The sequence below is a fragment of the Pieris napi genome, chromosome 7, assembly GCF_905475465.1.
Source record: "Pieris napi chromosome 7, ilPieNapi1.2, whole genome shotgun sequence".
Lineage (NCBI taxonomy): Eukaryota > Metazoa > Arthropoda > Insecta > Lepidoptera > Pieridae > Pieris > Pieris napi.
Window position 1 is genome coordinate 7,375,220 of NC_062240.1, and position 14,756 is coordinate 7,389,975.

The 14,756-nt window shown below is 31.4% G+C and overlaps 1 protein-coding gene across 4 annotated transcripts; it reads right to left on the reverse strand.

Annotated features, from left to right (window-relative positions):
- Positions 1 to 5,164: 5,164 nt before the first annotated feature.
- LOC125051334 (inosine-uridine preferring nucleoside hydrolase-like) lies at positions 5,165 to 12,426 on the reverse strand. Of its 4 annotated transcripts, none has more exons than XM_047651578.1 (8): positions 12,305 to 12,426; positions 9,614 to 9,718; positions 9,288 to 9,387; positions 8,849 to 9,017; positions 8,261 to 8,377; positions 7,303 to 7,439; positions 6,312 to 6,498; positions 5,165 to 5,421 (listed from the first exon to the last, which is right to left on the reverse strand). In XM_047651578.1, the coding sequence occupies exons 1-8, from the start codon at positions 12,409 to 12,411 to the stop codon at positions 5,264 to 5,266; spliced, it is 1,080 nt and encodes a 359-aa protein (XP_047507534.1). In that variant the 5' UTR covers positions 12,412 to 12,426; the 3' UTR covers positions 5,165 to 5,263. The 4 variants fall into 4 exon arrangements, with proteins under 4 accessions (XP_047507534.1, XP_047507538.1, XP_047507537.1 ...); XM_047651582.1 differs by lacking the exon at positions 12,305 to 12,426 and adding an exon at positions 10,111 to 10,196; XM_047651581.1 differs by lacking the exon at positions 12,305 to 12,426 and adding an exon at positions 10,079 to 10,193.
- Positions 12,427 to 14,756: the final 2,330 nt, after the last annotated feature.

A 14,756-nucleotide genomic window follows, 5' to 3' on the forward strand; every position in this document is an offset into this window, starting at 1 on the left:
AAAATGCTATGCAATAGCTTTACCGCGGCAGTTCCCGAGTGCCACACGTTTTTTTTTAATTTAAGACAACATTCGTTTTTAAATCAAGGGCGGAAGGAAAAAACGGAGCGGATAAAGGAGCCTTCTTCACTTCGATGTGTTTGTTTATTTAAAAGAAAGTTTTTTAAAGCTGTATAGTATGCAACATAATAAAAATAAAACTTGTATATAATTTTCCTTGGAATAGTCAGACATTGTGTAGTCGTGGAATATGCTTAGGTATATAGAATCTCTTTTTATTTCCAAACTAAAAGCAATATAGATGTAAACTATGCTAGCTGAATATTATATTATTTTCCTATTTTTATGGCATTTTACGATCGGGATTAACGGGTAAAATGTTATTATTTATATATTATTAGAATCGTCTACAGTGTCGTTATTGTCTTCATTATCGTTATCGTCAGTTTCATTACTATTGCTAGTATCATTAGTATTTGTATTGTCCTTCTCATTATTTTGATCGTTTATATTAGCGGAGAAAATTTTTATTAGGAAATTTTGATAAACATTCTTGTCAGCTGATTTTATAACTCTTGCGTTTGGATATTTTGATTTAAAATTATAAGTTGTCCTGCCACGTAATTTACCTGAAAAAAAATGACATTGAAATACATTAACATGTATTTGATACAATATATATGAAATAATACTAGATATTAAATTGAATAGATAGGTATAATTTTTTGTACGACATATATTTTTTATTATAACAATAATTTTGGAATATGGTTAAAAGATACTATCTTCAAAATAGTATGAAATTAGCCGTCCACGGTTGTTTCTTCTCTACACAAATTAATGCTCCACAGATAAGCGCTATTACCCAAATAATGAAACAATCTTTTCAGCTCTATAATATTAATACTTTTTGTATTAAAACTACTCACCACACAAGAAAATAGATGTATTTGTTAATTTCTTTTCTAGAACCAGTGACGGTTCGAGTACTATAGCCATTGCAGAAGGATCTAATGGCCTCCAGTCCTCCGATAAAGCCATTGATATTCGCTCAAACGCATTTAATGAACGTACTATATCTGTGTTTATTGCTCCAAAAACATCCCGACGCCATGCCTAATTTTAAACTTCTGTTAATAAGTCAAATTAAGAGTATGAAGTGATTCAGGCACTAGACACGAACTATGTTCTAATAAAAAGTCAAGTCAAGGTTAGTTTACTCCCGTAGGTGTGTCAATCCAATACGTATTTGACCTATGGAAGTCATACTTAGCATTATGTCTAGTCTCTGAATTTGCGGGTTAGTTTAAAGTATAATTGTATTAGTGCAGTAATATAATACCTTTCCTAAGTTTAAATATTGTGTGACCTGAGTTGAAGGAATAATAGTAACTTTATCAGCTGAACCATTTTCGATCATGATATAGTATGCTTCAACGTCCATTTTTATGTTAAACTCAATTTTATTTAGTCCTTGACCTGAAAAATATAGTATTACTAAATTTGAATGCGGCATGATTTCTACACTGACAGTATAATATATTATACTTTATTCAAAATGATTTTAAACATATTATTGTTTTAAATTAACGTTTATTGCTTTAGAGATAATTTTATCACCCTAATGGTTTGTAGAGCTAATAATGATATTTTAATTTGATTTGATTTAAAAAAAAAAAAAATATGTTTACTTGACTTTAAATATACCATTTATAATTACCGGGTTTGAGTAGGTACAGTAAGTCTAAACGCAAAATATTTTGTTAATTAAAAAAATCCTTGTTTTGATTAAATGTACTGTCTTGAAACTACCCCCTTATTTATAAAAAGTAAATACGTTTTATTGCACTCTTTTAACTAAAGTATTATTCCGTCTCTTTCTGTCAAAAACAATAAATAATAGTTGAAATAATAGATTTACTTACTGTTAATATAACTAGCCGCGACATAGGTTTGAGATATTCGGGATATAATTTCTGGATCCAATTTCATCGCGAGAGCTAAATTTGTTAAGGGACCTAGAGTAACTATTGTTAGTGCGTCTGAAAATACGAAAAATATTAGTAAACATAATAAAAAAATGTTTTATATTTACTTCTAGCCTACGGTACAACAATACTATTTGGCCAATCGTCAGTCGATATATTTTGTTGCGCCTACTCAAATAAACTGGGTGGTAAGAAAGATTCCATTGTGGAATATCACAAACGGGCTTAGCCGGGGTTAGCCCTGAAACAAATATAACATCTTGATAAATAGTTAGGTATACATGATTTCTATACCTTGGTATTTCTGGGATAGATTAATTAATGCAATTGCAGCAACATCAGTTTGGGCTTCAATAGGTTTAAAAAGCGTTGTTTCGTTGTCTCCTAGTCCATCACGTCCAAAATAGTAGTCAGACGGGGCATTCTTTATAATAGCTGTTTTAGATCCACGATATATTGGTATCTTAAAAACACATAAAAGTCACAAGGAGATTTTATCGACATATCGTTAATATTTAGCATCACATTGTAGTAAATTCAATGGCTAGATAAATTAGATTATTACCCCTAAACACGATAATAAATAATCCCATCCTCAAGGCGAAAAACTTTCCGTGCGATGATATCATTATCTCCAACATTATTGTTAGTTGAGAGTTTTTCCAACTATTTCGTACTTACCCATTAAAATATTTTTCATTTAATAATGCCATGAAAATTGCCATAGCATCGTCAGCGCCACCATCGTGATCTATCACTAATTTTGGTCCAAATCCATTTACTGCACTAGAAATTATAAATAGACTTACTAAACTTTACACTTTAATTTTTCAAAGAATTATATACTAGTTTATCCATATTTGCTTCGTAATACAGTTCGATTAAAGAGAAACGATATATATCTATATATATAAAAGAAAGTCGTGTTTGTTACAACACTTATAACTCGAGAACGGCTGGACCGACTGCCATGGTTTTTGATTTGTTGGATTTGTTTCCATCCCGAATAGCAGAATAAGCAATAAAATATCGGATAAGTTATCGAATAACAATAAATAAATAAATTAATTTTACGAATGCAAAACCATATGGTGCCATCTGTTGACAAAACTACGCATCATTTTACGTCGAATTCGTGTCAGTTCAAGAAATTCCGATCTTGAGGTGAATGAGGAGATGCATAACCAATAACCATGCTTTGATCCTGATCAAAAGATGTTGGATATCAGAAAGTGCTTAACATGCAGTATCGCCATATTGACGCTAGAGAGAAGATGCCTAATGTGTAAAACTGCCATTCTTCTTTCGCAATGGCAAGCAATAAAACATTTCTGTATTTGCAAAAAAGTTGTATTAATGTAATACTTAACATCAATGAAATCCTAAAATAAGTTAAATTAAAGTAACAACGATATTATAAGGTTGTAGGGCAGAACGAAGTTAGCCAGGTCAGCTAGTATTTAATAAAGTAAACTACTATAATTACCTATAAAAGCCAGACATACTATATAGATATAAGACAGATATAATTATCTTCATGCTCGTAGCGTTTTCTTTCACTCACCACCGGTATAAGAGTAACTGGTAAATATTTATTAAGCATCTTTCGAATTTTACATTTTCTTAATGCAACAAAATTACATATTTATGTGAAACAATTAAAGATAAAATATAAATGTGATTTTAATGATATAGCAATTTAGATATAGAATTAATTAAAATGTCATGTCTGTTTTATATTTTTCTTTTAATTCATTCCTTTTAATAATATTGTATAAGAAAACATTATCTACGTGTATTTAATTAAAATCGTCAAGGCAGTGATTAAATAACACTAATAGATTATTGGTGACAGTAAGCGGTGTTCATCTACGCCCGAACCCAATAACCTATCTCAATCCATAATCCACCATCTCAGATAGTAATCTTAATCCAAACGATGTATCAAGTGTGCCAATAACGAATCGACGGATTGTAATTATAGCCATCGGTCGATACAAGCTATCCATGGGAGGTCGTATCGGTGTCTATGGATAGACCTTTGTATAAAAATGACAGTTGACGAAAGCTCGATTTCAACAGTTAATTATTTTAACAGATTTTAACTAACACCAGTTTTTTAAATAATTAAAAAAACTGTTTGTTATGTTTTAAACATACACATGTATATTTTAATGTTATTTGTACGGTTTTATTTACTTTATTTGGTTTACATTGATTATCAAATATGAGTGAAAACTCGGTAAAACGGAACGACAAAGAGCATTTTATCCGTTGCCAAAAATGGATTGTCTTCGTAGGGTTTGGTTATTGGGATGCAGATAGGAGATCGATCGACTGTCACGGTCTGATCACAGATTGTTTTCAATCTGAGATTGTGGATTGATTATTGGGTTCGGGCGCGAGTGGATTCAGCATGCGTCTTCGATGCCTGGCTTTGCAAATTGCACCAATGACTTTCTATCTATGTGCAGCGTACTTGCCACTCGCTCGTACAGTGAAGTAAAACATAGTGAGGCGTGCCTTAGACGCAAAAAGCTGATGGCTTGTTTCAAAAACCAGAAGGCTGATCACCTATTTGCCTTTTATAAAAAAAACAGAACTCTGAGACCCAGACCTTAGTAGATTGTAGCGCCAGTTTTTTAATGATAAACAATCAAATCAAATCAAAATTCGTTTATTCAATTTAGATGCTTCTTAGAGCATGCTTATGAATATCAATAACGTTTACAAAATTCACGAAAGAGCAGGACTACGCCATCCGTTCGCAAAACTACCAGGAGGCCTTGTTCTGAGAAGAACGGGCAAGAAACTCAGCAAGTTTTGCCCTCCCTTTACATTACAATTATTCAAAGGAAAATGTCATAAACCACAATGTCATTAAAGTTACATAAGTAAAAAAAATAAAAATCTGTTCTGTGATTTACCACATTCACCATTACACACATATTCATAACACTTCAAAGATAACAAATCAAATTATAAGAATATAATTAGAACTATTGCCAAGCGTTTTTATCTTCCAGGTAGTCATTGACTGTGTAGTAACCTTTACACATTAAGGTTTTTTTGATATGTGTTTTGAATCTGTTTAAAGGCAGTTCCAATATTTCACTAGGAATCATGTAGCCATGTAATCATGTAATCAAACGTACCTTTGAAATAAAACAAGCGCATCGTTTTAATGTTGTTATTTATTTTTCGGAATTTCATATATTATTAAAATATCAGTTCTTAAGTTACTAATAATGTTAAATAAAATATGTTAGGTTATATTATGAGTAAGGCCCATTTGAATGTCCTGAACCTTCCAATGGAGCGGAGAAAACTGTATATAAAAATAGCATATATTTTACTTTGTTGATTCGCACAGCTACTCTTGTGTTTGCGTTTTCCGAAAGAAAATCATGAGGAGTAACGCCTCTGTCTGTACCTGGAACAGATATCAAAAAAAAGATTAAGCAATGGGTATTTAAAATAGGTTATATTTTGCGTGGTGGGGTAAAATTCACGTACGTGATACTATGTAAGTGATAGTTATTTGATAATATCTTGTAAAAGTTTCATAATCGTTTTAATTGTCCTTGTATAACATCAAACCTTTTACAATTTCAATGCGAATTTATTACATATAGTAATATTAGATAATACGTTAGATAGAGGGTCTTATTCAGGGTGATAAGAGTCAAGGCGTCCCGCTAAGTTCAACTCCTGTATGTCAAGAATGTATTGAATTTGATATACCGAAGTCATTATTAGTGGCAAGGGTAAGAATAAGAAGTGAGACTAAGCGAGAACTATGATTCATAAGTATTACCTAATTCGTCACGGATCAGTTTACAAATATACACAATTATTTTTGAAGCGAAAATCGTAACCTTAAAACACGCACGTTAGGATATTCACATTTCGAAGTATTATTAAATTTAAAATAATATTACTAATATTCATCTACTCTTACTCTTTCGTTCGGAGTTGTTCGGATTAGCTGAGTTTCATCATCGGACGTCGAGGCAGAATACGAAATTCCACCCGTATCACCTCGACGTCCGTCGTTCCACAACTGAGCGTTTTTTAAGGCAGGTTTTGCCGCGCACCGCTACTTTGTGGAACCAGCTGCCCACTGAAGTATTTCCTAACCAATTCGACTTAGGATCCTTCAAGAAAAGAGCGTACCAATTCTTAAAAGGCTGGCAACGCACTCGAGAGCCCTCTGGCATGGTGTGTCCATGGGCGGCGGTATCACTTAACGACAGATGAACCTCCTACCCGTTTGCCCCTGTTGTATTAAAAAAAATAATATAATTAACTATCAATATTTACCACATAAAATAACACTGTTTAACGAAAATTTAAACTCATCCACCAAGCTCTCACGAAGCACTACCGCCATCACAGCCGGGTCTAAATTAGCCCAATAATCAACAGCGGCGATAGATTTTCGTTCGAATATCATCATATAACTTGATATAACTGTTGGTATCTTCCCAAGAACATTGATTCGCCAATTCTGAAATAATAATAATGTTTTAATGACTTTTTTATTTTTTTCATACAACAAGCGCGCAATTTTTAAAACCCTAAATAATAATCATTAAACCTTGTAATTAAAAGAATGTTCGTAGATAACCGAACGCCTAATATTATTAATTTTAACTTATTAAACTACGAAAACTTTTAAATTATGAAAGAAAACATCCACGAAATTCATTAGGTTTATTAAAATCCAATATTTTGGATGGCGCACTACAAAAATAACGCGCAAAACGCACTACAACAGATAATAAAAAATCTGAAGTTAAGATAGACCATAGAGATGCTTCTCGCTAGTAAAAAATAAATAGTACAAAACCGTTTTAGCCCTTAAATTGAGTCGCACACAAACGAAATCATCGTCAGGAACCTGCCCTGCGATTCTGTAACTCACTTTTCGAACTCACACAGCGGTTTTCACATCGGCGCGGCGGTCGCTCTCAAATCAGTCGTGAAGCAGTCATTTTATGATTTGGCATTCTGATAAACAATAAACTATAAGCTCCCACCTTTTCAGAATGCCAAATCGTAAAAAAACTGCTTCACAACTGATTTGAGAGCGACCGCCGATGCGAAAACCGCTGTGTGAGTTCGAAAAGTGAGTTACAGAATCGCAGGGCTGGTATATGATCAATCTCGTTGATGAACATATTAGGTGACATATTATGACCAATTAGATGCTTTGGTCAAGACCGCTTTGTAGCGCTACTGGTAAATTTTTCTACAAAATAACAATAGAAGTCATTATTATTTAATTGAAAAATATTGCTTTAATAATTACCTTTTCAATTTTAACATAGGTTAATATAGGTGAAAAGGGCACCACTGTTACTTGGCTGGGGTAACTGTGGTTGGCTACGATGTGGTATGCTTCAGGATCCATAGCCGCGTTAAACTCAGCTTCTTTGTGTTCTGCAGCTGGTACAAAAAAAAACTTAACATTGACTCTTGTATGTGTGACCGCGTTCTTGCCATTGTCAATGTCATTTTTGAAACATTACTAGGGATGATGGCAAGTGACTGGAAGGCCTTAGAAGATGTGACGTCTTAAGTCTCTAAGTTAATTCAAAAGTTAGTACACTAGCAAATAGGAAATAACTGGCTTAAATATAAGTCGTGTCTATAACTATGGCTAAGTCTTGGGCCTAAGGATAAATATACCCACATGATTCATTTTTGATAATTGTGTTTAATATCTTAGGTTTAATCAATTATTTATAAATATATGAACAAATAATATTGCAGTATTTAAAACTCGTCCCAACATTAAGACATTCATTTGCTGTGGGTTACTAGTCAAACCTACTAGTAGGTTCAAAAAAATATATATATAAAATTATTTACTATAACCATGACATTAGTGATAAAACGAAAATCAAATTAAATCAAGATTTAGTCATTCATATTGGTAACTATGGACACAAAAGGTGAATTTATGAACGAAAAAGTTGTAAAATCTGAATTTACATGTAGGTACCAGTTCGAAAATCGAATGCGTAGAACGGGCGAAAACTGGCAAAATTGCACCATTGACACCGTACTTATCATCTATATTATATATATAGTGACTGGTTAAAATTATTTAAACTAGATTTCAGTCATCCTATCAAAAACTAATAACCCTCCTACAGCTCCGAACGCACGCAAATCAGTACAGTAATTAAAGAAGAAAGAGGGCATCGGCATCTGGCTTTCGACGGTACTGGAATCGTTAGATATAATCTTGTGATTTTACTTACTATGAATATGTCCCGCACCGACATACAACTGTCCTATTCTTGAAACAAACTCTGGATCCAGTTTGATTGCCAGTCCAATATTGGTTAATGATCCGATTGCTACTACTATGAGTTTGTCTAGAAATAAAAATAATGATAATTATTAAGGAGTAACTTTTATGTCTAATCTAAAGTTTGATAGAAACAATATGATTTCGATCATCAAACAGTGATGAAATAGAAATCGTAACTCCACTATTACGTTATTTCAATTTGCTTTTTTGTAATACTATGAGTAGAACAATGTTTAATATTTAATCAAATTACAAAATATCTGAGATGTTATTTAATATTTATATTATCCACATAAAAAAATGAAAGTATAAATTGTTACTTCAATATGTTTTTTCGAAACTAATATTTCTTAAAAATACCTATATGAATAAGTCAAATAAAAGTTACATGAGGTATTTTGTCTCCAATAAAATAATATTTTTTGTGTACTAAAAACTTGAATCGACATTGAACTGGTAGGTAATATTTAAATAAATAATAATTAAAACAAAAAAAAGCGCTTAAAACGATAAAAAACTTTAAGCGATATCTTACCACCATATAAGTGCGATAAATGGATAAGAGCCAACGCTGCGTGAATCGGTTTTGCAGGAAGTTTATCGTAATCCTCTACTTTATTGTCACCAAGACCGTCTTCTCCAAAAAATTTGTCTGATGGGATGCCATGGATGAATGGCGATGCGGCTCCACGGTAGATTGGAACCTGAAACACAAGATGTTTTAATTTTATTTCTATTCAGAAATGGAATTCGATAAGTTAATTCGAAATAGCAAGGTTTTTAAAGAATATTAAAAATTCGAAACATTGTTAAAATATCACTAACACGAACTGACTTTCTGATAAAGATTACACTTTAAAAAATACTAAAAAAATATTTATAGAAAAGGAATTTAGTTTTAAGTCTAGAAATTTTGAAAAATCAAATCAAAGCATTTTTTAAAGATATGGGAATGTCAGCAAAACTATACTTACATCTTTTCTCTCTGCTATGTTTAAGATTCTTTGAGTATTAATGTAGGCTTGGCTTTCATTGACATTACCATGGACCGTGGTTAAGCCTACCACTTGCGGTCTGAAACATTAATTTATTTTAATACGATTAATATTTTTTCATAATTTTAGAAGCAAGTAGGTTATCAGCCGTTTCTTTTAGGGTCTCAGTCATGCTGGATTTCAAACCATCCGTACCTTCACTTCATGGTGTACCATTACTCCAGAACTGGTTTGAATAGACGACCAGAGGGTGGCGACACGCCTAATCTACACTTCTATAATATAAGCTGTATAAAAATACGCACCCGTTCAAATATTTCTCGCAAATGAGAGCCATAAAAATGGCCATTGCGTCATCGGCTCCACCATCTTCGTCTATAACTAGTTTGGGTTGCACATGTGACGCTCCACTAGAAATAATAAATTATTTCATAATAATGCATCATTCTACTTATTACTATTATATACAGCTAGCACGTACCACTGACAAGCAACCAATAAAGCACACAACAATTTAAAATAATCGATCGTCATTTCTTCGCACTGGTAAATGTGAATGGTAACGTTCTAATGTTAGAATAATTACTAAACAGCTGTAGACGAATTAATAACAAATACGGGGAATAATTTCTCCAACGAAAGTCACGGAAATAATGGCACCAATTAAATTAATTAATTAATATGTTTTGCTTAAAGAGTTAATCGCTTATGCAACTACAAATACACTGATTTTCTAATTATTTGGTAGATCAACACGAGTTAAAACTGACCTATGCCTTATATAGTATGGTTCTGTACTCACTAGGAACGAGTTTTTTCTTATATTTCTTTTTCAAGTGATAATATTTATATCTAAAAGTGAAATATATCAATAAAACAAAAATGAAAATGGCAATTGCCTTAATTAGGTATAAGACCGATTAATTTTATTTCCTTTTGAAATACATATGGGGTCACTAGTGGTACACAATTGTGGTATTGTTATTATTTAACTCGTACTAACAACAAAATAATATACAAACGCGGTAACATATAATTGCGGGTAATTACAAATCAATGTTAGTGACTTTGACACAATGTGCATCGAATGTTAATCTGAATTCATTATACTCCAAAAAGTGTCGTGGGAACAAGATAAGATTACTATAAATTTAGAAAGACTATTTTTATAGAGATATGATATCTCGAATCGACAAAGATTCTAAGCTAATCATCTTATTGGAATATTTCTGTGAGTATTCACTTAAACATGTGATAGCCTAATATGAAGTAGAATATATTGATAAAACAAGGAGAAAGCAGAAGAAGAATCAATAAACAGATAATTCAAATAAGTACTGATCACTAATTATAATTATATGCGGGACGAAACGCAATAATTACAGGATTTCGTTTCGCACGCAGCACGAATGGATGTTTCAGTTATAATGTTAAAATCATTGGTTAAAGATATTGTACACGGGTGCGTTTCAAAATACTCGTGTGTTAACTTAATCTTAATATATATAAATTACGTGTCACGTTGTTTGTCCGCTACGGACTCCTAAACTACTTTACCGATTTAAATCAAATTTGCACACCGTGTGCAGTTTGATCCAACTTAAAAGATAGGATAGCCTTCATCTCAATTTATACCCGAAATATTATTTTATTGCAAAAAATTTTTTTTATTATTTGATAGTGACAATTCTAACAGGTGGCGCTGTGTTGAAAGTACCAACGTTTCAAATAATCTACAATTTAATGGCACTACCACCAAAAATGCATGGTGGTCCCCATGACTGGTGTTCTCCTACCGTTTCCCTTGAATAGGTTACTACTATGTAATATAACTAAAACCTTAGCCACAGCATCGCTTGACCGGTCTGCTAGTATAAGTATATGAATTACGTGTCTCGTTGTTTGTCCGCTATGGACTCCTAAACTACCGAACCGATTTCAATCAAATTTGCACACCGTGTGCAGTTTGATCTAACTTAAAATATAGGATAGCCTATATAATTATATATATAATTCTACTGTACGTATGTATGTCAATGTACTCCTCTTGGCGGCTGGACCGATTTGAATGATTTTTTTGTATGCGTTTGGATGGAGCCCTGCAGTCGACACTTTTTTTAATTTTTTATTGATAAAAAGCTTGCTAACGCAACTTTATACTTTGTTTAATATCCTAATCGCTTGATATATCATGCAGGACTACGTCTGTGGGGTGCGCTTGTTAAATATATTTTCATATTATACCATTGATAATAACATGATCATACGTTTTATTGTCATATAATTATATCTTTCATACATATATATGAAAGTTATTGGGGACCGTAACGGTATTATACTATGGCCTGGACAAAAATTTAGTCCTTTACTACTATAGTAGGGAGTAGAACGTAGACTGTTTCTTCTAATTATGAATGGAATATTATGAAATATAATAACAATGAGGCGATATTTCGACTATATTTACATATATACTTAATATTTAAAAAAAGTGCGTGCATACAAAGTACACAATATGTCAGAATTGAAATATCTTTGGCAAACAAGATTTTAACTCTTGTTCATATTGATACAAATCTAACACTTTAGATTCCAGAGACTTAGAGGGCGGGAAAACGGAAGATATGTTGGGAATTTAATGATTTAATTCAGTCATTTGAGATTTCAATAAATTATTTTGCATAAAATATATAATACTAACTAATATTTCATAAATTCTCTTTACGAAATTTTAATTTTAAAAATATAATTTCTATAAGGTAATTCCCCCTTTTCACTCTCTCTCTCAATCGGTCTTAATCGCTCTCTCCCATTTCTTCGACAAAAACGCTGCACATCTTCGTGACGTTCCGTAAAAAAATTACCCTCATTAAAGAAGTTTCACTTCAAAAAATGTTAAAAATTTAAAAAGAACTCGACACAGTCGTATGTGTATATGTTATGTTAGTAAATGAATAAATTTGAATTTTAAACATAGCAATAGTAAAGTAACGTACCGTTTTATTAAGTAACTTAACGACAAAACCACGACTATGGTTAATAAACTAAGACCTCCACAGACGATAAACACCAGTTTTTTATTCATACAATGTAGCTTGCTCATATTTTTACAACATTCACGGAAATCATCTATTTTATGTAAAATATTGACTTCTTAAACAGTTCTACAATAGTAACTAATTATTCAGTAAATGCTACAACGTTTGTGTTACAACGGCTTTATCTTACTTGTTTGTTTAATACAATCACGATTATCACAATATGATAAAAATGTATGTAGATGTTGACAATGGTGTATTCTGATGAGCACAAACTGGACGAAATTTAGTAAGGTAAGTCGTGTCAAGTAGTATATTATATATTTTTAAATCTCTAAATTGTAGGTCAAACAAATACTGATTTGACAGGACTATACAATTTTTATTATATAGTTTATCGTAAGTAAGACACGGTACTTCAAATCAATTAAATACATTTTGAGTATTTTAGTTTACAAGCGTTCAAGTACTTCTAGTTGATCGTTTGTAGTAGGTATGTTTTATAAATAATTGAAAACAAGAAGTGTTGAAGATGTTTCAAAAAGAAAGTATGTAGTAGTATAATAAATGTAATATATATATATATATATATGTCAATTAATAATAGCGACATTAAAGTGGTAAACTGTTCTGCCAAGTGAAATGGCACATTTCCCGTTCTCTGTAAGTAACAGTCCACTAATTCTAAATTCATTTCAACGATATAGAAAAGTGGCGTACTTTTCAGCCACAGATGAAGTAACCACAAGATATAGCAGTGCCGTCAATCATAAATCTAAGAAAGAATTGAAATGAGTTGTAAAGGTCTTGTGTATTTGTTTAGTTTAAAATATAGTTTAGGCTTATGGTTAATACATAAACAGTTAGTTGATGTTATGTATACAATATAAAACAATGAAATTATGTTTTACTCAACGATATTGTAATGAAAAAAAACTCAACATTAACTACCAAAAATATTATTATTTAGGGTTTATCCAACAATATACATTATGATAATAAGTGAGAATGTAAATGCTAAAAAACAGTATTCATTTTTTTAAATAACATTTAGATAACTTGCCCAGATCATAAATCATTCTCCACTCCTTTGGCCTTTGATTACATCCTTTCGATGATTCAACGGTAATAGATTATAGAATAATGACATGTCAAACTAGCATTTTATTTTGAATCTGTATTCTGCATGATCGTTGTGAGACGATTTTATGGATAAGCTATATATTATACTTTTAACTTTAACATTGTTCAGTCAAAACTACGTTAAAATTTTCTGTATTAGCCTCTTGTAGTCCCACTGGCCACCTGCGCCTTTGACAATCAGCTGGCTTCACCCTTGACGTAGCCTAATATTTTTGAAGTTACACGTCTTTAGGCGCGTTATGAAAAATTTATGAGAGTAAAATTTTACGATTCTCGCACGCCGTGACACAAAATTAACAGAATGAAGTTGCCCACGGAAGATGCTACGACATTGGACATAATTTAAAAACAAAATTCGAATAATAATCGAATTTATGTTACACTTAATGTAAGAGAATAATAATAAATATTTATTTATTTAATTTTTCAAATGTAAACTGAACTTTATTGACTATAATGACTCCTTTTCCAGTATTTTTTATTTAATTGTAATTAATTATTTGCATGCAATCAAAAACTATTTTTAATAATGCCAAAGAATAATAACTTCTTACGTGCATACATAAGTACACGCACCCTTTTTTTTAAATATGCAGTATACTGCAATGTCCCAAATTCGGTATACCGAATTTATCGCCATTATTAAAATTAAAATTTTTAAGTATTATAATTATTTTAATATAACGGCTGGTAATTAATTTAGATCAGTATTCAATTATTTATTTCATTAAAATGTAAACAGTTGTTGTTATAATTTATTTAAGCGACATCTATCGTTAATACACGAAAGCTTCATAAAATTAGACTTCTATAAATGTTATGAGCTCCAAGTAAAATTTAGAGATAGAGTTTTGCTATTTGTATTATGTGATACAGGTACTATTTTTTTTATTAATTATACATTACATAAATTATACAGATTTCTGTAATATATAAATATTGTAATATATCTGAAATACAGATACGCTTAAAACATTTCCGTCTTCAGTATATTATATATAATGAACCCTGTGATCATTGTCATTTAAAACAGTGCAGTGTTCAATTAGGAATTAAAAGATTCAAAATTTGTACTCGTAACACAAAGTCAAGTCAGCAATAGATGTCATTATTTGTCTATTTGCGATTTTTTTGCAAATGATGACATCTATCGGTGACTGAAAACATGCGTTTGTGCTACAAGTACGAACCTTATGTTACAACATAAAACACGATTTATGTTTTGTTATTATTATATGTTATTATTCTTTTTTCTCAAAAAGATAAC

Coding starts and splice junctions, on each gene's coding strand:
- LOC125051334 (XM_047651578.1), bottom strand. CDS start 12,411: ATGAGCAAGCTACATTGTATGAATAAAAAACTGGTGTTTATCGTCTGT. Junction 9,719..12,304: donor TTAAGTTACTTAATAAAACG/GTACGTTACTTT, acceptor TATTATTTCTAG/TGGAGCGTCACATGTGCAAC. Junction 9,018..9,287: donor ACATAGCAGAGAGAAAAGAT/GTAAGTATAGTT, acceptor CTTGTGTTTCAG/GTTCCAATCTACCGTGGAGC.